Here is a 23,094-nt window from a genome sequence, read left to right as displayed (position 1 = left end):
GAGCTTTTCAGCTACCAGGTATCTTCCTACTGAGGACAATGGAATCATTTAATCAGTTATCTTTAACTCTCTTACTTGGGGTGCACAATAGCTATGTTAACAGGTGTTAGGTATGCATGTGGAGACAGGGATAGTTCATCTATATTTTATCTGGCCAGTCTTTGTTGTGGTGTATTTAGTTAATTCCCATTAGCTGTTTAAGTCATATTTCCCCACCAACCTCAATTCCCAGTTGGAAAAGCTTCCTTGAACTCCCTCAAGAGAATGCTAACCTCCTCCTTTCCATTAATACGCCCATGTTTACTGATACTAAATTGTGTGACATCAGCATCTTTGTCAGAGGAGGAATTCCTTTGTTATGAGAGAGGCAGAGTGTGCCCTTTACCTTGAATGAACATGATTGGTACTGCAAACCAGGATATTCTGGCAGTGGGTTTTGTAATTCCAGGGTCAATAGTGTTCAGCCTGTCCCGTCTGTACCCCTCTCCAGAGCCTACTCCCTGGCTATTCTGTGTGCTTGTACACCATCTAAAGTACTGACTTTAATAAGGTCTGGCCTACTGTGCTCATTGTTCATATTTATGCAATAATAATAATACCAACATAGTGCTTCACAAACTGTTTTTGTCTAACTGCATCATCCCATTTAGTAGTGACAACCATCCTGTGAGGAAGGAATTATCATCTTTCTTTCACCAGGGAGGATACTGAGACTTAGAGAGGCTCTATTGCCCCAAATTTCACAAACATTCAGTAAATTCTCCTTTGGAGTCCCTCTTGTCATCTCTCTGAAATCACTGGAGAACATGCTTTGTGAGCAGTATGTGAAGAGGCACTAACTGCATATAAGTTCCTAAAGTCACTGAAATGATGGCCATGGCATAATGTTTATCTGTGTTCTCCTTTTGGCAAAAATAGAGTAGCTAGACATCATCCACAGTTTTATATGAATCCTATTAACAGTAGCATAATTCAGTTGTTATTCGATGACAGAAAGAGTATATAAAAATTTACAGGACATAGCTTGCTATCTCTTCCTAAACAATAATGTAATATTATTAGGCATGGACTAAAAGTGAGCTTATCTATTCAAATGCCAATTCAGACCCTAAGGGTGTCTGTTTTTCCTGCAAAGCTGATGAGATTATACACCTAAGATGAAAGAAGAAAGCTATATTTCAATAAATGTTAATAACATGATTTGAAGAATCAAAGAACTGAAAAATACTGACTTTTATTTATGAATAATATAAAAAGCAGAAATATAATTTTCGACAAATACATGGTGGTAAAGAAGGCACAGCATCCTAAAATCGTGTTAATAGCTAAACAAAAGACATTTTATTTATTCTACAATTGATTTTCAAAGAGGCTTACCAATATTTTAAATTTGGCGTAAATGTGGTTATGGTAGGAGAAAAGCCTGTACTAAAAGGGTTTTATCCTTTAACAAACTAAAGTGACATCAAATAAATAAATGACTCTTCAGCTCCAGCATTCTGAAAAAATCCCAGGTCAAGAAAATTATGTATTTTGTTGTTACCTGTACCAGTAGTCCATTCCTTTTTATTGCTGAGTAGTATTTTATTGTATGGATAGTACACAATTTGTTTATACATTCACATGTTGATGGACATTTGGCTTCTTTCCAGTTCTGGGGTATTGTAAATAAAACTGTTATATATATGTGTATGCAAAACAAAGAAGAAAAAGAAAATTATGCATTTAAGTGAATTGCCCTCTTCTGTGGCCTGGCCAGAGAAGGCAAATTGCAAGTGTATGCATATACTGTCAACACATAGAAATGTGTAGAAGTCACCATGTCTATCAATAGGGAGGGAAGAATTATTTCTTCTACATTTGCTTGTGGGCCCCCACTGTCTCATGTAGGGCTAACTCTAAATTGGGCTTTGTGGCTGGACTGGATGGTGCCTGTAACTTTGTAGGAAAAAAATTAAGCCAATGCGTCTTTGAAGATACATCCTTAACTATGCCAGCTGTACTTTACAGTACCCACTGTATAACTGTGAAAAAAAAAGGGGGGGGAGGGGAAATGCTATCATACTTATTGCCTTTTAAAATTACTGCAAATGCAATACATGCTTACTTACTATGGCAAAATTTAGAAACACAGATGAGGAAAACACAAACTCAGATACTTTCCATTCCAAAATAACAACTTGTGACACACCCTTCTAAGCCTTATCTACATACCTGTATATGATATGTGTGTGTGCATATATATTCATCTTTTTAAAACAATAAGTTTTGGGTTTAAATCTGCCATAGTACTAACTAATTGACTACTTTGTTCCTTTAACTTAAGCTCTCTGAAGCCCTTATTGAAGAACTGATGCTGTTTTGGGCTGATATAAATAGGGTGACAAAAATGCTTTAGTTATGTTTTAAAAAATACATTTACTTTACATGAATCTTATGAGGTTATAGATCTTTTAAAAGTACAAGACCTTTTACAGTCAAACCATGGATAAATATAATGCCTAGAAAACGTATTATATCTGTTATTATGGACATTATTAAGGTAAATGAATCTTTTCCAGGGGTTGTAGTGTATCATTGAATTCTAGCACAATACAAAGGGACTTTTTTCTTGGCACCACTTAAAATAATGGCACAATTTATGATAGTATCTTAGATTTGATGAAGTATTTAATCAAATCATGAGGTATTGGATGAACTGTCTTCAATAGGGACATCACAGATGTTTTAATATTTGTGAATTATCTTAGGATAAGCTGGAAAATGCTAAAGAAACATTCATGAGAATGTCTGGTCTTGTGAGCAAAAAGGAAAAGCATTGTCAGGAGGAACTTTAAGCTTTAAGTTGTGCCAAGAAAAACGATGCTGCCAATTAAACAACAACAAGCCATTCATTTAAAATTTTATCCAGATTTCAGGGCCGGGTGCAATGGCTCACACCTGTAATCCCAGCACTTCGGGAGGCCGAGGTGGGTGGATCATCTAAGGTCAGGAGTTCGAGACCAGCCTGGCCGACACGGTAAAACCCTGTCTCTACTAAAAATACAAAAATTAGGCGGGCATGGTGGCAGGGGCCTGTAATCCCAGCTACTGGAGAGGCTGAGGCAGGAGAATCGCTTGAATCGGGGAAGTGGAGGTTGCAATGAGCCGAGATTGTGCCATTGCACTCTAGCCTGGGTAACAAGTGTGAAACTCCATCTCAAAAATAAATAAAATAAAATAAAATTTTATCCACATTTCAGAGATGTTAAAATGTAAAAAGTTTCTTATAATAAATAAACCATGGCATTTATTTAACACCTACACATTTCATAGATAATATTCAGTCATATACCATGAACAGATTTTTAGTACCCACTACATAACAGGTTATGAACAGAGAAGTTCCAAATTAGAATGGCTATCTTTGACATTTAATTCATTTATTTATTTTTGGATTGAAATAAGAACAAAAATGTTCATATTTTAACATTTATGTTTCTATAGAGAATATTCTGTTTCCATACCTTACATTGCAGTCTCTAAGTGGGAGCAGAAGCCTTCCATGTGATCTTGAGTGTCTTTATCTCCTTGTAATTTGTCCTCAGAGATAACAAAATTCTCAGTTAGACTGCCCTTTTACCTTAAGAAGCATGACTCAGTTCTTTCCTTGCATCTTCAGGCTGCCAGTTAGTGACTTAATTCAGTTTTAATAAATTCATCAGGCTTGGAAAATGCAGATTCATTCCAATTTATGTGTATTATATCTTTTGCTGGGCCAGTCTAATCACCAGATTTTACAGATGAAGAATGTGAAACTCAAGCCAGTTAACTGATTTGTCCCTAATCATTGAGAAGGGGTTTTTTTCCCTGTCACAGATAGTCTGTCCAACACAAAGTCCTGTTCTCTTGAAGCCTCCCTTAGTCTTAACAGATCCAAATATGTTCTTTCAGTTGCCTGAGAAATCCATTTTCTTCTAAATTTTCTGAAATCAAAATTCATCCTCTTTTTAACATTCTGCCCTGTATTGGTAGATCCTGTCTAGTTTCCAAATTTGCAGTCACACATTTTTCCCTAGGGAAGAGAAAGAGATATCCCCCATTTATCCACAAGAGGAATCTACTACCTGGAATATATACATACAACCACTACTTCGTCAAATATAAATTAGCTGTAAGTGGGAGAAGGTAAGGGAACAAACTTTCATAGACTCCCATCCTTTCCCCTTTGAATTTTTACCTTGAATTATCTTGCTTTCTTGCTTTAAAATGGATTACCTGTAAAGCATGTGATAGAAACAGAAAGAAACATAAAATAAATGTTTAAAATGTGAAATTTTGATTAAGTTAAAGAATCACACTGAGCCTATGCAAGAAAGTATGGGACCCTATCATCATTGGTGGAATCAGTTTATCCAGCTGTGTCCTAAATGATTATGGTTTATTGAGCCACCTCTGAGCACCTCCCCGTCTTCCCCAGTGTCCTGCTTCCTTGGGCCAAAAATAAACCTGTTAGCTGGAAAACAAGCTAGATGAGTGTATTAGTCCATTCTTGCATTGCTATAAAGAACCGAAGACTGGGTAATTTATAAAGAAAAGAGGTTTAATTGGCTCACAGTTTCACAGGCTATACAGAGCATGATGCTGGCATCTGTTCAACTTCTGGAGAGGCCTCAGGAAACTTACAGTCATGGCAGAAAGCAAAGGGCAAACAAGCACTTCACATGGCCAGAGCAGAAGGAAGAGAGATATAGTGGGGAGATGCCACACACTTTTTTTTTTTTTTCGAGATGGAGTTTTGCTCTTGTCGCCCAAGCTGAAGTGCAATGGTGCGATCCTGGCTCACTGCAACCTCTGCCTCCTGGATTTAAGAGATTCTCCTGTCTCAGCCTTCTGAGTAGCTGGGCAAGGCTTGACATAACCCAGAACAATATTGAGGTCAGGTGCTGTGGCTCATGACTGTAATCCCAACACTTTGGAAGGCTGAGGCAGACAAATCACTTGAGCTAAGGAGTTTGAGACCAGCCTGGGCAACATAGTAAAAACCCATCTCTACCAAAAATACAAAAAATTAGCCAAGTGTGGTGGTGTGCATCTGTGGTCCCAGCTACTAGGGAGGCTGAGATGGGATGATCACCTGAGCCTGGGAGGCAGAAATGGCAGTGAGCAAAGATCATGCCAATGCATTTCAGCCTAGGTGACAGAGTGAGACTGTCTCAAAAAAATAGAAAATAAAATACATTGAGACAAGTCTGTGGTGTGTGTGTGTGCCCAAATGGACAATGATATTTGCAAAGAACTTAGATGTGCTTTTTCTTTGTATTATAGTAAAGGACATAGGTAAATTCAAAGCTGCTTTTAATCACAAATAAAACTAAAAATTATCTCCAGAGAGACAAATATAATAAATAATTACATAAAAATAAAAATTCAAATAACATTGTAATTACAAAGTTCTAACATTTTATTGATATAGCAAACATTTTTGGTAATATAAATAGAAAAAATGATTTTAAAAACTGAATTATATTATGACTTCATTTCCTGTTTTCATTACTCATTAAAACCTTGATAAGTATGGAGAATGAAATGAGCTATATAATTACAATGTGTCAAAGTTTCCTTTAGATGCCATCTACATTAACTGCAAGACTATTTTAAAACTAAGTATGTGTGCCAGGTGGCTGATAGGAAATTCTTAGATCGACAACCATTTTTTTGCAGAATTTTTCTGTTCTTTAGCTAACAATAAGAACATAACTACCAAGATAACATTTATTGAGTGCTTACTATATTCTAGGCACTGAGCTAGGCCTAGCTTTAAAAGTATGATTTTATTTACATCTTAAGCTGTAAGAACCCCATGAGCTAGGTATGATTATTATCTTCATTTTATACACATAGTATCATGTGCTTAGCTGTGTGTCTTCTGCGTGCCTTCTGAGTAGAGGGTTTTAGGCAAGGGCTAAAAGAATTCTGATAGTTATATATGATAGTTTAGCATAATAAGAAATTATGGCCAGATGCAGTGGCTCACACCTGTAATCCCAGCACTTTGGGAGGTTTAGGCGGGCGGATTGCTTGAGGTCAGGAGTTCAAGGCCAGCTTGGGCAGTATGGCAAAACCCCATCTCCACAAAAAATACAAAAGTTAGCCAGGTGTTGTCGTGCATGCCTGTTGTCCCAGCTACTCAGGTGGCTGAGGTGGGAGGTCACGTGAGCCTGGGAGACAGAGGTTGCAATGAGCCATGATTGTGACACTGCACTCCAGCCTGGGCAACAGAGTGAGACCCTATCTCAAAAAAAAGAAAGAAATTATATGAAAAGCTGATTTTATTTCCAGTGTTGGACAGAGTGACAGTTTGCTGCTAACAATGGGCTCTATGCTATTTAATAAATTCTTCCTCATCCTATACAAAATTCCATTCCTAATACAATGTTATTCTATTCTAAATTTTAAAACCTTTGCAGAAAATCATTTTACGTGTGTGTGTGGTATGTGCAAAGCATTCTTTCTAGTAATATATGTAGGACATGTTCAGTTTAGAAAAATGTAAAGAAGCCCAGAGATGAAAATAAAAGTCATCCTTTATCCCATTAACCACAGGGAACTACTATTAATGTTTTGGCATATGTTCTCTCAGTTGTTTTTATATATGCATATGTAAATATATATTTAAATTCAATTAGAAACATACTTTACAGTTGAGTTTGGTTTTTCTGGTTTTTTAAATTCACTTGATAATATGTCATCGACATTTTCTTATGTCATTAAAATTTCTTCCAAATAATTCTAACAATAAGACAAAATTTCATTATATGGATATACTCTAATTTATTAGACTAATTTCTTAATGTTGGATATTTAAGTAGGTGGAGGAAACTTTAAATATAAATAGCTAAAGTCTTACTCATGCTATAGGCCTCAGATCTTTAATGATTAAAAAAATGTGCCCACTAAAAGCCTTGGACTAAAGCTCTATTGATCTGAATTTTAATCTAAAATTGCAGGGCTGAAGGTGGCCTCAGAGGAATATAGTCCATTTTTCTATTTTCAGACAGGACTGTATCACTATCCTAGATATAAGTCTCTAGAAACTATTCTTGAATTTAATGATAGCAGAAAGTTTCATAACACTGCCCAATGTAGCATTACAGTGAGTTGGTCCTGTAGCACAGACTCTGGAAGTAAACAGACCCTAAGACCAAATACGAGGTAAAGGACTTTGACCTTTGACTTTAACCTTGACTTTTCTACCTCCTCATTCTTGGTTTCTATCAGTCTTGCAGGGTATCTGTGAAGATTCCATGAGATAGTATACATAGAGTGCATAGCAGTGTGAATGCTGAACATATGCTTTTATTTACCCTGTTCCTCTTAAATCTTTAACTAATTTCCTTACATTCTTTCTATGATGAAAAATCCCCAAACACCAATATCTATGGCACTAAATATACCTAAAGACCATGACTAACCCCTCCTTGAACTTCTTCTGCAAACTAAATAAGGCTAAATCATTTGACTTTTTCTAGAGTCTACATTCATAATTCTTTATTAAATGTAAGACCATCCTAAATTGTGGGACCCCAAATTAGGCAGGATTTATTATAATTGCTCTAGGTGGTGACAGAGATTGTGGTGTAAGGTGTAAGAGTACACCTTATTTATTGTTATGTTGATGCCACTATAGCAAGAACTTGCTGGATTCTTATGTTAATTTCTTTCTTTCTCTCTTTTTCTTTCTTTCTTTCTTTCTCTCTCTCTTTCTTTCTCCTTTCCTTTCCTTCTTTTCTTTTAATTTTTTTTTTTTTTTACAGACATGGGATCTCACTCAGGCTGGAGTGCAGTGGCACTATCATAGCTCACTGCAGCCTCAAACTCCTGGACTCAAGTGATGATTCTGCCTCAGGCTCCCAAATAGGTGGGACTATAGCCATGCACCACTATGCTTGGCAAATTTTTAAATTTTTTTTTTAGAGATGGGGTCTTATTATGTTGCCCAGGCTGGTCTCAAACTTCTTGTCTCAAGCAATCCCTCCTGCCTCAGCCTCCCAAGCTGTTGGGATTACAAGTGTGAGCCACAATGCTTGGCTTGAATTCTTAAAAAGAACTTATGATGTAATTAACTCGGGTTGTACCTGTAGCCCATCATGACAAGGATGACTGCTTTTCTGTGCTGTACTTATTTCTTGGTTCTGATTCTTTATCTTACTTAGAAGCAGCTCCTTCATTGTTTCACGTTGGTTTCATTAATTTGAGTCAGTTTGACTCCTATGGGGTTATCTACACACTCTTTCTTTTTTGTTACTTGTTTTGTTAATTTTGATTACATGTAGAGGCAAATGAATTTATGTGCACTTCCTCAGATCACGGTGAAACCATGACACATCTATGTGGTAAAGTATAGCTATGACATAGAAATAAAGGGTACCTCTTTTTAAGCAGTTTTCTCTTAATGTAAGTCCAATAGTGCTGAAATTGTCTTCAGACTTACAAGTTTGAGTATATTTTAGTATGTCATCTGTGTGGATTATGAATTTGTAGGCTTTGGGTCTGAAACCTGTAATTATCAATGTTTGAAAGACATCTGTGAAGGTGAGGATATGGAGACAATTAGCCAAACGTTAGATATATAATTACCACACCCTGCCTCCCTATCAGGAACTCTGGATATTTAAAACAAATTAGGACCTTTAGACAGGCCCTTCTCTTATCAGGGTGCATCATCGGGTTGCCCTGAATGTAGGTAATCAATCTCTTAGGCAGTAAGTGTCCTCTCTTGCATATACTATTAGCTCACAGGTCTTTCAAAGACCAAGGTGGAAAAGATCCATGCCTCTCAATTACATCCCTGGCTCTTGCTACAGAGGCAATTTTTATAGTGAAGAAAAAACACTGGGGAAAAAAGTCACCCAATTTTTATAGTGAAGGAATCAGAAGACCTGACTTCTACTTGTAGTCTCTCATGTGCTATCTGTGACCCCAGCCAAGGTTGTGGGCCTCCATTTCCCCATCTGCCAAATGGAGACAGCATACATGTTCTAACGTCACAGAATTGTTGCCGTGATACAAAAAAGTCATAGATCTGAAAGTGCATATAAAAGTTCTGTAAAGTTTCTATAAAACCCAGGAAGTAGGGAAAAAATCATGCAGAGAGTCACATGATTTCCTTGGAATTTTGAACATTTGTTTCTCTTCCCATCTATGGCTAAGTACTACACATATATGTTTTTGATATTTATGAAACCATTGAGTACATAGTTACACTATGAATAGTTATGACTGGAAAGTATTGAGAAAAATGACAAAATTCCTTGTTATTGATAATTAATAAAGGAACTAATCCTTTCAAGGGTAAAGGTACTTAGACTTGACTCACAACACTTATGCTCTAACTGATTTTCTTTAAAGAAAACTCCTGAAGAGTTTTCTAAGCACAAGTGAAGCGAGATTGGACCCTGAGTACAGAAAGTGGGCAGCTAAAGCTTTTTCCTCAATAACAAGTATAAGTGCCTTATTTATTTTTGTATTATTAAGTGACACTTGTAAAAATACTTTGTTGAGTAATGGTGCTGTGGCAAAACTAAAGTTTATTTAGGACATTGCTACACCCAAGGTGAGCAATTAAAGCAGGTATGTAAACCTACTCCCCTGGGCTCCTCCACGCAACCTCTTGAGTAGTGCTAGAAATGAAAAAGGGTGTGGGGCAAGGTACATGGCATGGCTGGGGGTGAGAAGAAGTTGGAAGGGCAAGAGGAGGCCCCATGAAAGAATGAAAAAAGTGTGAAGGTTGATAGGGAATCTATAACTAAAAATGGATTCTAACTGATGACTGATATCACCATGTCAAGTTAATACAAATTTAGGTGGCATAAGATTGATTAAAAAACAAACAACAAAAAAATTCTTTTTCCCGCACGGTATAATAATAGCCATCTTATTTTAAATGTAGCCAGGAAGGGTTGTGTTTGTTCATGTGATCAGGTTTCCTCACTTCCCACACCTGGGGAAGTATCAGCTAATATTGGTTTAGCACTAATTTATACCTGATGGTCAGGATCAACTAGAATGGAGGAAAACTGGTACAAATTAGAGGGGCTCTGTGGTCCCAGAAAGCAGTTTGGGCTGCAACTATTGTGTATCAATACAAATCAGTTTTTCTAGGAGGAAATGGAAAGAAATTTTTCAAGGACCCGAATCTGTTCTCAGCCGCTGTACTGCTAGTGTGCTCAAGATTTTGTTTAAAAATCTTAGATTTTACTGTGTTTAGTTTATTAATCTGAGAGTTAAGCAACTAGAAGCAGAACAGGCTTTAAAATATCTGACTCATTATTATAAATAATAACTGTTAGCCAGTCAGGTCCATTTCCCTTTTCCTCAGTGAAATTTGCTATAATTAAAAAAATCTATAACCCAGTCTCATATTTTCAAATACCACTGTAGATTATTTGGAACCATAGAATTAGATACAAATCATGTAAAATGAATAGACCTCTTAGATATATTTTTTTTTAATTCTACAGGTAGAATTTTAAAAGCTGTTTTCTTTTGGTAATTTCCATGAATTGATGTCAGGTATCAATGTTTCTTTTTTTTTTTTTTTTTTTGAGACGGAGTCTCGCTCTGTCGCCCAGGCTGGAGTGCAGTGGCCGGATCTCAGCTCACTGCAAGCTCTGCCTCCTGGGTTCATACCATTCTCCTGCCTCAGCCTCCCGAGTAGCTGGGACTACAGGCGCCCGCCACCTTGCCCGGCTAGTTTTTTGTATTTTTTAGTAGAGACGGGGTTTCACCAGGTTAGCCAGGATGGTCTCGATCTCCTGACCTTGTGATCCGCCTGTCTCGGCCTCCCAAAGTGCTGGGATTACAGGCTTGAGCCACCGTGCCCGGCCAGGTATCAATGTTTCTATGTATTTGGCTGAAAATGGAGATAATATTTTGGTCCTGCAATTATACTTGGTAAACTTTTATTTATTTCGAATCTACTGTTTTGCAAATTTGCCTGATCATAAAGATCACCTGAGAAACTTGTTAAAAATTATACAATCCTAACCCTCCGACCAGCAGACTAGCTGAATTAGACTCTCCAGGAAAGAGGACTGAAATCTGTGTTTTTAGCAAGGGACCCAGATATGCCTGATGGTCTCACATGTTTGGAAAACACAGTTTTGTTTCCTTGTCATATTCCTCATGATGCCAGAGCTCTTCAACCCTATATTCGCTTCTGACTATCTTACTCTTCACTGATTGCACTGTTTTCTACTCCACCCTTCCTGTATTAATTTGTTTTGTGCTGCTGTAACAGAATACCACGGTCTGGGCAATTTATAATGATACCACACACTGGGTAATTTATAATGAACAGAAACTTACTGGCTCACAGTTCTGGAGGCTGTGAAGTCCACTATCAAGGTGCGAGCAGTTGGTGAGGTTCTTCTTGTGGCATCATCCCATGGCAGAAGGTGTCACATGCTGGAAGAGCAAAAAGAGAGAGAGAGAATGAATAAAAGGGGTGAACCCACTCCCATGATAATGGCAATAATCCATTCATAAGGGCAGAGTCCTCATTACCTAATCACCACTTAAATGTGCCACCTCTTAATACTATTACAATGGCAATTAAATTTCAACATGAGGGGGTGGGGGCAGAAAGAAAGAAAAAAAATTTAACATGAGTTTTGGAAAGGACGAACATTCAAACCATAGCACCATCTAAGAAGTAAGGCACACTTAATCAGCCACTATGGCCTTTTGTAGCAGTGAGTGTCTGCTATGGTGGTAGTGGAAAGCAAGTCTTGGGCAGGGAGGTAAGGGATGGAATGAAGGGTTGGAAGTATGGTTCAGAAAAGTCTTTCAAGAGATTCTGACCTTCTCCTTGACGATTGGTTTGTAGATGACTTTGCTACCTTCTGAAGTGGCCACACTCAACCTCCCTTTGCTCTATCCAAAACTTTGTCTTACTTTTGACCTCTTATCCTCCTTCTTTCCTGTAGTAGAAGGGGAAACATTGTGCCTTTTTGTCAATGTTGTGCTCTTGATCAAATCCTCTAATGCTAATAGAAACTAAATCTATTAATCTTCCTCCCCATTCAAACACTTCTTGATTTTTTTCTCCTTTGGCTTCTTTGGCTTATGGGTATATCAATAGACATTTTTTTCTCTTTTCTTTTTTTTCTTTTGAGACAAAATTTCACTCTTGTTGCCCAGGCTTGAGTGCAATGGCATGATCTTGGCTAACCACAACCTCCGCCTCCTGGGTTCAAGCAATTCTCCTGACTCAGTCTCCTGAGTAACTGGGATTACAGGCATGCGCCACCACGCCCGGCTAATTTTGTATTTTTAGTACAGATTGGGTTTCTCCATGTTGGTCAGGCTGGTCTTGAACTCCCAACCTCAGATGATCTGCCCGCCTTGGCCTCCCAAAGTGCTGGGATTACAGGCGTAAGCCCCGCGCCTGGCCCCTCTTTTCTTTTAAACCAAACTAACATGTACTTTCTTTGGTTCTGCTGAACCCCAAGATCCCATTTTATATCATGCCTTATTTTAACTGTTAAACTTCTTAAAAGGAATATTCTGCATTGATGCATCTACCTTCTTACCCATCTTGTTAACTTAGTTGTAACCTGGCTTCAATTGGGCCATATTTTATGAACACTATTGGCTTGAAGATGATCAATGATGAGATCCAGTGCTTTTTGCTTAGCTCTTAAACTGCTTTCCCATTCAACAGCATGTGACATTACTGACCACCTTATCCTTTCCAAAGCTGCATCAATTAGTTGTCATTTGATATAAGAGCAGAAACCTACTCAAATTATTGAAATGACAAAAGGGATCTGAGTATAAGACTATAGGACACTCCAGTGAGCTGAGATCCGGCCACTGCACTGCAGCCTGGGCGACAGAGCGAGACTCCATCTTAAAAAAAAAAAAAAAAAAAAAAAAAGACTATAGGAAACTCTCCCAGGGAAAGTATAGTAGGACTGTACAAGGCCTGGAATAATGAACGATGAAGCCATCAGCAACAAGTTATAACAAGTAATTATTGAACATGTGGTATATCCTAGGAACTCCATAGGTGTTAAGTGATCAAGCAGTGAACAGAAGAGACAAACAAGGTCGCTACCTCCAGAGACTTTACAATCTAGTAGGAAAGACTTGCCATTAGGAGGTAAACAAATGTCTATTGACAACTTTTAATGAGCAAAATAGATGGAAAAAAACTGACTTAATGATAGATTATTATAGGTTATTAGTGATGGGTGAGGACTCAGGAAGGACATTCTAAGACGTGGCATTTCAAGGGAATTGAGGAGCAGGGAGGTAGAAGAAGTGATTTAGGCAGAGGATACACCTGTATGCAGGCCATGCAGGAGTGTTTCAGGGGAAGTGAAAGGAGGCATTGTGGCTGGAACTGAAAAGGGGAGGAGGAGAGTAGAGCAAAAGTAGTCAGGTATTTTAAGGATTTTGGATTTCATTGCAACGTTATTGGAAGACACTGAACCCTTTTTTCTTTTTTTTTTTTCTGAGACAAAGTCTCACTCTGTTGCCAGGCTGGAGGGAAGTGGCACGATCTCGGCTCTCTGCAACCTCCACCTCCCTGATTCAAGTTATTCTCCTGCCTCAGCCTCCCGAGTAGCTAGACTACAGGCACGTGCCACCATGCCCAGCTAATGTTTGTATTTTTAGTATTGACGGGGTTTCACCATGTTGACCAGGATGGTCTTGATCTCTTGACCTCGTGATCCACCTGCCTTGGCCTCCCAAAGTGTTGGGATTACAGGCATGAGCCACCGCATCCGGCCGACACTGAACATTTTTAAGCAGGAAACGTGGCTCAACATATTTCCAAGTTTACCCTGACTGATAAGTAGAAACTAAATGAAAGAAGGCAAGAGCAGAAGCTGGGAGACAAGTTGAGTAGCTGCAGCAATAGATTAGGTAAGAGATGACAGTAGTTTGACTTAATGTAACAGCAGAAGAGATGGAGAGAAGTGGATGGATTAGACATCTATTTATTAAGAACAAATGAGAGGACTAGCTGATGGGTTGGAGGGGGTGATGGTGGAGAGAAAAATGAGAAATCAAAAGTATTGTCTAGGTTTCTTGTTTGGAATAACTGGATAGATGGTGAAACCATTTACTGAAATGGGGAAAAAATGGGGACAATTTTCTCAGAGGTTAAGAGAAAGCAGGAATATGGAAATTAAGATTTTAGTCCCATTTTAGACACATTCACTTCAAGTATTCATGGGGACTTGACATATCAAACAGACAACTAGATATACAAATATGAATCTTGGAGAGTTTCATTTAGGAGTTGCCAGCATTTTGTAGTATTTAAAACCATGGGAATGTCTAAGATTACCAAGAAGATGAGTTTACAGAGAAGCAAGCAGGGAATAGAGCCCAATTTTTAGAGGGGACTAGAGGAGGAAGAACCTGAAGAGCACTGAGCAGTAGTGGTTAGAGAAGTAGGAAAGAGAACAGGTGAGTATAGTGTCCTAGACTCCTATAGAAGATATTTTTTTTAAAGAACTGAGCCTGACCAGCTATGTGGAAAACTGCTAAAAGTTGGAATAGGAAGAGGTCCCAGAAATATCCACTGGGTCTGGCAGTATGGAGGCAGTTGATATTGATTGGATATCCAGTTTTCAATCCAGTTTTCAGTGGCATGAAGCCAGATTGGAATAGACTAAATAGGAAAATAGTAGATTAATAGGATTAAATAGGAAATCAGAAGTAACATGTAGACATCTCTGTCAAGAAGTGTTGCTGGGACAAGATCAAAGAATTTGGACCGTAGATGGAAAGGGATGGCAGAAGAATCTTTGTTTTGCCTTTTAAAATAAATGTTGGCATAACAGCATGTTCAAACATTACCGGGAAAAATCAATAATTTGATGATGAAGAAGATGGAGATAATAACTGCAGAAATGAAGTCCCTGAGAGACAAGAGGGACAGAATTTAAATCAGAAGTGGAGAAGATGGCTTTCGATAGGAAAGGAGAACATGTATTACCTGTACAGAAAGGAAAAAGAAATTGATCCAAATGTTGAAAAAATCATAGATTTGATGGTGGGACTATAGTGGAGATGTATCAGCAGGAATGGGGCTGGAGTTGGGGTGGTTTTGGAGGATTGAATAAAATGCATAAGAAACAAAATAATCATCATGGGAAAGTGAACTTCCTCTCAGACTGTCTCCCTCTTTCTGGTCACCTGGTCTGATTTCTCCTTCTTTCTGTAACTCACTTCATTCTTTTCTCTCAGAAGGCAGGTTTCCTCTGCTTCTGTGTTCCCGTGACAGAAAATGGCCACTCCATGCACAAGTCTTTATAGAAAAACATTTTATTTCTTCATTTCAAATTCCCAAAGGAGAAAATTTAATTGGCCCAGCTTTAGTCAGTTGTTGAACTCAGGTGAAATCAACCATGGCCAGAGGATTTGGTATATACATAGCTGTCAGGCCCAAACCCTCTATGTGTTGGGGGAGGATTGGTTCTCAGAGAAGAGGGATATTAGTTTGTCAGATGCCCCATGAAGCATCTACCAAACTTATTTTCTGAGACTCTGAACTCCGTTTTGTTAAGGAGTACTTCTGCCCTGCCTTCTTTTCTAGTATTGTTTTCTTTCGGTTTGTTTTTTTTTTTTTACTTTTCCTTCCATGACTCATGTATAAATTTTCACAATTCTGTTTTTCACCCTCTTTTTATTTCTATGCTTTTCTCCTTTGCCAAGTTCGTTTGTGATCATGGCTTCAACTACCACATGGACATGGATAGCCCCCAAATCTATATCTCTTGTTTTCTCAACTTCACTGTCATTTAAAAGCTGTCTCCATTTGAATATTCTCTGGTTATTTTATTTATAGCTGAACTCATTATCTTTTCACCAAACCTCCTCCTTCCCTTAGCTGCCCTGTTTGTGTTAAAGCCATGACTGTCTTCTCAGGCATCCAAGCTTGAATCTTCAGAACTGTCTGGCGTTCTCCTTTCAAAGTCCACATGATCATCAGCTGAGAAGGAACATGACTTTCACCTTATTTCCCTCTCCATGTCCTTTGTCATTCCCCTAACTCATGTCACCTAAACTAATGTGGAGTATTCTCTAAACCTTCTACATCATCTTCCAACCATCAATCTCGAATTCATGTTGTAAGCTATTCTTGGATTAATCTTCATAAAGCACAGCTCCACTCATGTTCTCTCCACCCATTCAAGAATCTTCAACAGCTCTTCACTGCATATCCAATAGAGTGCAAGCCCTACCTGGCAACCAAGGGCCTCCATGACCTGTCATCAACAGGCCAAGACTTATCTTCCATTAACCATCAGCCAAAGACAGACTGTCCAATCATCTTCTGCCTGGTTTTATGCATTCCTACCTACATGACTTCTTCATACTCTTCTTCCTGAAGCCTTTTCTCAAGTGAGCTTTCCCTTCCCTCACTTCCATAATACTCTATTTACATCTTTTTTTATGTAAGGCAAATCTGTAGATATGGCTTTCGCTTTGTCGGCATATCTTTTTACTCCTATTTACCAAAGTGTGAGAACAGGTAAACCCAACAGAGTGTGAAACAGTGTCTGACACTTCACAAACATTCAATAAGTAACCTGATAAGGAGTTGCTATGGCTTGATGCTAGTATTGTTGCTACTAAGCCCCCAATTAGGCTTATTAGGGGCATTAATATGGACCTTTTCAATAAGATGCTGAGTAGGGCACTCTGAAAATTGTGTTTCAAAAAGTTTAAAATAAGAAAAAGAAACTTTTCTAGTCCAGCACTGCTGATGAATTGATGGCACCCTAACAACAGTCCCTCAACACACTTACTCATGTGGCAAAAAATAAGATTTGGCCACATAGGAAGACACTTATGACATACTTTAATGACTTGAAACTCTCATTAAAAAATAACATTATGATAATCAAACATATTCCCTTCATAGGACTACTATTGCTTTCATGTATTATGAACACTCCGTTTGGGACTAAAACAAATAGAATGTCACAGCATGGAAAGAGAATATTTATAGTTCTTTGGCCCCCAAGTTTTACCTGTGAATGTGCTGACTTTATACAATATAGTATTTTAGTTAAATGGTGAGAGTATTATGCAGCAGCTTAAGATGCATAGGAGGTGCCACTGGTGTCATAGTTGGCAATTGGAGCTGCTGTGGAGATGAAAACTGAAAAACCAGGGGTTTTCATTACTGTTTTCTATTTTTGAGAAATAACTGTACACTTATTCTTGATGACCTTGCCAGTTAAAAATAAAATATCTATTACTATTGCTTCTTCTGAACTTCTTTTAGAAACAAAGTTTTCATTATTTACATATAATAGTCTTGCCTACTTAATTATCATTTATTTTCAGTTCCTTTACACAGGCCTCTTGAGAATAGCTCTTCTTAATAGTGAGCTAGAACTAAATACCAATCAGCAGATGTCACTCCTTAAGTGATCCTCTTCAGTTTGTTTATTTCAGTTATCCTTTTTTTCAACTGCCTTTTCTCCATTGCCAATTCTATTTTCCTTTTTCTTGGAGATAGGTTCCCACTCTGTCACCCAGGCTGGAGTGCAGTGGCGCGATCATAGCTCACTGTAACCTCAAACTACTGGGCTCAAGCAGTCCTCTGCCTCAGCCTTGCCAGTAGTTGGGACTACACCTGGCCCCCATTTTCCATTTTCAACCTCTGATGAGCCTCCAGGAGCCAGTAGGTCTAACAACCATAATACAAGGTATTCTGTCTTTTTGAATGGCAGCTTCAATACAAATATCTGTGTGGTTTACAGTAACCACATCAGATATTTTTCTACTCTGCAACTGTGCTTTTGTAGCAGAGATACACCTGTTACATTTTTTTTTTTTCCTGAAGAAAAGCACAAGTTTTAGTTCATAAGACAAACACTGGCTAAAATGTGCCACTCTTAACAACATTAAACAAATATTTATTGATCATCTACCATATACTAAGCACTGTTGTGGAGATTCAGCAGTTACAAAACTGATAAAAAGTCTTCAAGGCTGTTCTATTCTAGACAGACAAAGCAAAAAATAATTATAATATATTATGGTTTGGATGCTGATAAGTACTCTGGAAAAAGAGTAGGATAAAGAGCAGGAAAAGCCTAGGGGAGCTTACGATTTTTAAAAAAGTGTTCAGGAAAGCTCTCATCATGAAGGTGGTGACATTTGAGTAAAGACCTGATGGAAATGAGTCAGCAAGCCGTGTGGATATCTGGACAAGAACCTTTCAGGCAGAGGGAACACCTTGTGCGAAGGTGCACGTAGGCTGTCACAAGCAGTGAGGAGTTTAATTTAAGCATCTGCCAGGGACAAAAATTCAGTCAAGGCTTTTTTGCGGTTGTTGCTATTAGGAATCAATCTACAAGAGAGTTTAATCAGCTTAAGATGAACATCAGTGCAGATCTGTTTAGTGTTCTCTCCCAGCCATGACCTCATTGCAAATACTGACAGCCTGGACTGCCTTTCAGATTTGGATGGGCCTTGGATGCTCAGCCAGGCAAACCCAGATGGAGCTAGAAGTGGAGGGTTTTGGTAGCTCGGTGGGCTCTGTGGCTTCTTCGTCTTATGATCTCTCCACATGGGGCTGCATATAAATCATATGTAACCAATGATTCCAAGTTTTAATTTAACCTAAAATGTAGTCTATTACCATATTTGCACTAAGAAGTAAATATAACAGGATTCTACCTCAGATTAGCTAATGGTAGATCCTTGTCCCATAGATAGCCACGGCATGGGGCTACTGAAACAGAAGGATTTCTCATGCCACTAAATTGTGCCTTCAATTTTGTCTTCTTTACACAGGACAACATAGTAAGAGGTCAATGTTAACCTTAAGCCTTACATAGGATTTTCAGAGATTGTTACACTTACATTCAACCAGTATGGAAAATCGGCACTAGGCCTAACTACCCCATAGCTAGCATAATAGCATAACAATGCTCTTCTAGCCTAGCAATCCACATCTCATTCTAGGGGGTTTCCAATTTACTAAGAACATTTTCCTAAAGCTTCTATATATCCTTGGAGCTTACTATCATTCTCAATAAGAATAAAGTATTATCAAGAACCCAACAAATGGACATTTGAAAGCAGGCACTGAGTTTAATTTATTTTAGGCCACCTTTGATTTGTTCAAAGCCTATATTCCTTAAATATGAAGATCGGTACTTACTTCATGAGAATAAAGGTTTAAGAGACAACTAAGGTTTCTATAGCAAAAAGAAGTGACTGAACTTCTAGATTGGTCATAATGACTTACCAGTAACTGATAATAGTGTTTTAAGATCATACTAATTCGGTTTCTCTGTGTGGATTATTTAGATTTGCTTTAGATGTCTAAGTCAGCTGTGGTAGATTTGAACAAACACAGAAAGTCCTTAAAATATGACTAGATATGTTGTTTTAGATCCAAATTAGATCCAATTGATCATTGTGATTATGACCAAGTATAAATTTAGAATTATTGTAACCTAATATGTTGAGGTCGTTCCACAAATATATTTAGGAGTAGCTAGAGATGACATTTCTATAATGCAACTATGCTGTAATCAAAGCAACAACTCAGAAATGTACCTGCATGTAAAATAAAAACCTTAATTTTTTTTTTTTTTTTTTCGAGACAGGGTGTCATTCTGTCACCCAAGCTGGAGTGCAGTGGTGTGATCAAGACTCACTGCAGCTTTGATCTCCTGGCCTTTTGGGCTCAGGTGATCCTCCCACCTCAGCCTCCCTAACTGCGCCCGGCTAGTATTTTTGTATTTTTAGTAGAGTGGGATTTTGCCATGTTGCCCAGGCTGGTTTCAAACTCCTGAGCTCAAGTGATCCCCTGCCCCTGGCCTCCCAAGGTGCTGGGATTACAGGCGTGAGTCACCGCACCTGGCCAGCTTTACATATTTTTAATCTGTCAGATTTTTTGTTCTTGCTATTCTGAAAAAGTCACTGAAAAGAAATCATTTATCATTCTTTTTACACACAATATAATGCAGTTTTTAAATTAATGAGGTAGGCCAATCATATAAAATTTGGAAGAGTATAAAGTTTTTATTCATAATTAAAATATGTTATTCTGGAGAACAAAAAAAAAGTAGTGGTCTGTCTTCATTTGTAGAATTTCCTTTAAACTGATGGAAACTTACCTCACAGATGAGATTTGTGGACCACTGTAAATACATACTCTACAAATTATGTACCCCACAGCTTTGAGCTGCCAGGCACTATAGCAGAGGGCTTCCTCAGACTCTTGACCCAGTCTTGAAATTTTTAGCTTCCCATATACTAACTGTGTGATCTCAGGCAAGACAGCTTATTTATGCCACAACTGAGACCACAGTAAGGATAATAATAGTATCTACCTTGTGGATTATATGAGGACTGAATGAATTAACACATATCATGTTCTTAGAATAGCGGCTGGCACATGGTGAATAAACATTAGCTATTATTCTAATATGTGGTAAAGTGAGGAACTATGAAGTACTGCATGAAATTTTTGTATTTTTATTGAATTTCATCAATTTTTTTTTTACTGAACCCGGTATGCTTTCTGGTCTGAACACACAAGAAAGCAAAGAAGGATGGCTCCTGTACGTGAAAGTGACCCCTGCATATAGTGCCTGAAATAAGAGGAAGTTTGTCAGTGTGGGCAGACAGCACGAGTAGACCAATCTGACATTCTGCTTCTCTTTTAACCTCTTGACAATTAATGAAAGTTATCCGATAAAGATCCTTACATTAATTGCTTCTGATTAAGGTTTAAAACCTTGGTTTACTGTGGGATAAATTTAGGTTTTTGATAGTCATCCAAAATCTTTGTACCCTTTCAGTTTCATTGCGGAATAAAAAACAAATTTACCACAATGGATTATTACATTACGTCTGGTATTTATTCCTCTCAAGAAGCTATCTGCTTCGGAAAAGGCAGGGGCGCCCTTCATTAATATATCTAGCTGCTGGTGTAATGACGTAAAATTCCTTGTTGACCCCTGCTCTTCAGGGTTATTGTCTTGGAACACAGAATTTGATAATCTCTTTTCACTGCATAATTACAAATGTTAGGCTGTAAAAGTATTTTACGTTGTTCAATCCAGGTTCCAGACATTTTGCCTGCTCACCAGAAGTTCTTTTGATTAATAAGGCTACTGGTCACGAAAACTCAGCTTACTAAAATTAGAGGGGAAGAGATCCAGTTTTCTGGTTCTAACTAAAACATCCCACCGGATGCAGGTGTACTTGCAAATTAGTTTGCCTCATGAGTCCCGTCTCAAGTCATACAGACGGCCCAGGAGGGTGGAGCCCCTGCAACCTGCCTAGCGCGGCGTTTGCGTGTCTGGGGGTGTCGGGACACGCGCAGGACACACACAATCCAACTTTCCTAGTCTCGCTCTCACCTCAAGGCTGTCAACTTTTACGCTCCCCACTGCGCGCACAACCCCCACCTCACGCTGCCACCCCCTCACGCCCCACCTTCAAAGTAGGAGACACCATTGTCATTGGACACTCCTTCTCTCACTCCTATTCCAGAACCAATCACTCGAGTTCTGATGGGGAGCCTCTAAGCCAATGGAAATGCTCGTTGTGGCAGCTGCCGGGTCCTGAGCGCTGGGAGGTGGTGCCGGGGGCGGGGTGCGGCTGGGGCGAATTAGTTGCCATTCGAGTGAGGAGTGGGTAGAAGCGGCGGCGGCGGCGGCGGCGCGGACTCTGAGGAGCGCTAGCACCTCGAGGCCCTTTCTCTCTACCCTGGTCCCCAGAAGCAGGAGTCCCGGCCCTCCCTGCAGCTGCCGGGTTCTCCAGTGCGTACAGCCCCGCGAGGGCTGAGGAGAAGGCTGCGAGTGGCCCTCGGGGCTGCTTAAACCGGGCGGTTGCCCTGTCAGCGCGATGCCTGGAGCGGTGGCTTCGGCGGCGGCTCCAGGCTCCTTGCGGCCCCGGCCGTGACCGCCACGCCGAGCCCAGCCGGGCGGTTGGGGCCGTTGGACGTTTGTTTTCGGAGCCTTCCCCTCCCCCCTCGCCGAGGCGGCGGGGGTGTGCGTTGGGGAGGGGGAGCCCCGAGACTCCTCCCCCACAGCGATACCCCTGCCCCTCCCCCTTACACACTCGCACGCACTATCGCGCCGGCTCCCACACGCTCGCGCGCCTCCCGCCCCGCGCCTCCGTGTCGGCCGGCGGCGTCCAGGGCCCGCAGAGCCACCATGTCCACTGCCTCCTCATCCTCCTCCAGTTCCTCTCAGACCCCTCATCCCCCGCCGCAGAGGATGAGGCGCAGCGCCGCGGGGTCCCCGCCCGCCGTCGCCGCAGCCGGGAGCGGGAACGGTGCGGGCGGCGGCGGCGGCGTGAGCTGCGCCCCGGCTGCGGGAGCTGGCCGGCTGCTGCAGCCCATCCGCGCCACGGTGCCCTACCAGCTCCTGCGGGGCAGCCAGCACAGTCCCACGCGCCCGCCCGCCGCCGCTGCTGCCGCCTCGCTGGGCAGCCTTCCGGGGCCCGGCGCGGCCCGCGGCCCCAGCCCGTCCAGCCCGACGCCGCCGCCGGCCGCAGCCCCGGCCGAGCAGGCGCCGCGGGCCAAGGGCCGCCCGAGACGGTCCCCAGAGAGCCACCGGAGGAGCAGCTCACCTGAGAGACGGAGCCCCGGCTCGCCCGTGTGCAGAGGTAGCGAGCCCAACCCTCCCGTCCTCCCGGGCTGCGTCTCCCCGACGGTGCCCTCCGTGGAAACTTCAGCCTCTTCGGGCTTCTCTTTGCTAGTGCATTATCGAAGGTGTGAAAGTGGCTTTGGGAATCTCACCCCCCTGCGGTCGCTGCGGGGCTTGGAGGAGCGAACTGAAAAGCAACTTTTATTTGACCCTCGTGCCGCCCCTCAGATTTTCTCTTGCATCACTCGCCTGCTTCGAGAGGTTTTTCAGTTTAAGAGCTGGCTAGCTCATTCGTGTGTTTGCTGTTTGTAGCCGGGGAAAGAGGAGCTGGGCGAAACACTTAAACATGCACACAAACTCTTCAGCAGCGGATAAGGTGGTGGTTGTAATCTCTACAGTCTCTTTGTGTTTTCCTGCAAAGTTCCTAACGTGCCTATAACTACCGGGATAATTTTTTTAT

General features: G+C 40.3%; 1 protein-coding gene and 1 long non-coding RNA gene across 5 annotated transcripts in view; one reads left to right on the top strand and one right to left on the bottom strand.

Moving 5' to 3' along the window:
* Window positions 1–3,401: 3,401 nt before the first annotated feature.
* On the bottom strand, window positions 3,402–22,744 carry LOC119626254 (uncharacterized). The gene is made up of 4 exons (XR_012090355.1): window positions 22,618–22,744; window positions 11,350–11,448; window positions 4,220–4,257; window positions 3,402–4,054 (listed from the first exon to the last, which is right to left on the bottom strand). It is a non-coding gene; the product is annotated as an uncharacterized lncRNA (long non-coding RNA).
* Window positions 21,654–23,094, top strand: part of GLCCI1 (glucocorticoid induced 1) — a 125,279-nt gene continuing 123,838 nt past the window's right edge. For 3 of the 4 annotated variants that reach the window (XM_007982068.3, XM_038004654.2, XM_007982072.3), the window contains exon 1: window positions 22,096–22,653. In XM_007982068.3, the coding sequence (XP_007980259.3) occupies window positions 22,200–22,653 (454 nt within the window). In that variant the 5' untranslated portion in view covers window positions 22,096–22,199. Of the gene's footprint in view, window positions 22,654–23,094 lie in introns of all 4 variants that reach the window. The other variant, XM_007982067.3, reaches the window with a different exon arrangement.

Source organism: Chlorocebus sabaeus, chromosome 21 (genome assembly GCF_047675955.1).
Source record: "Chlorocebus sabaeus isolate Y175 chromosome 21, mChlSab1.0.hap1, whole genome shotgun sequence".
NCBI classification, from domain to species: Eukaryota; Metazoa; Chordata; class Mammalia; order Primates; family Cercopithecidae; genus Chlorocebus; species Chlorocebus sabaeus.
Note: the sequence above shows the minus strand (reverse complement) of the source record. Positions and strands in the feature narration are given on the sequence as shown.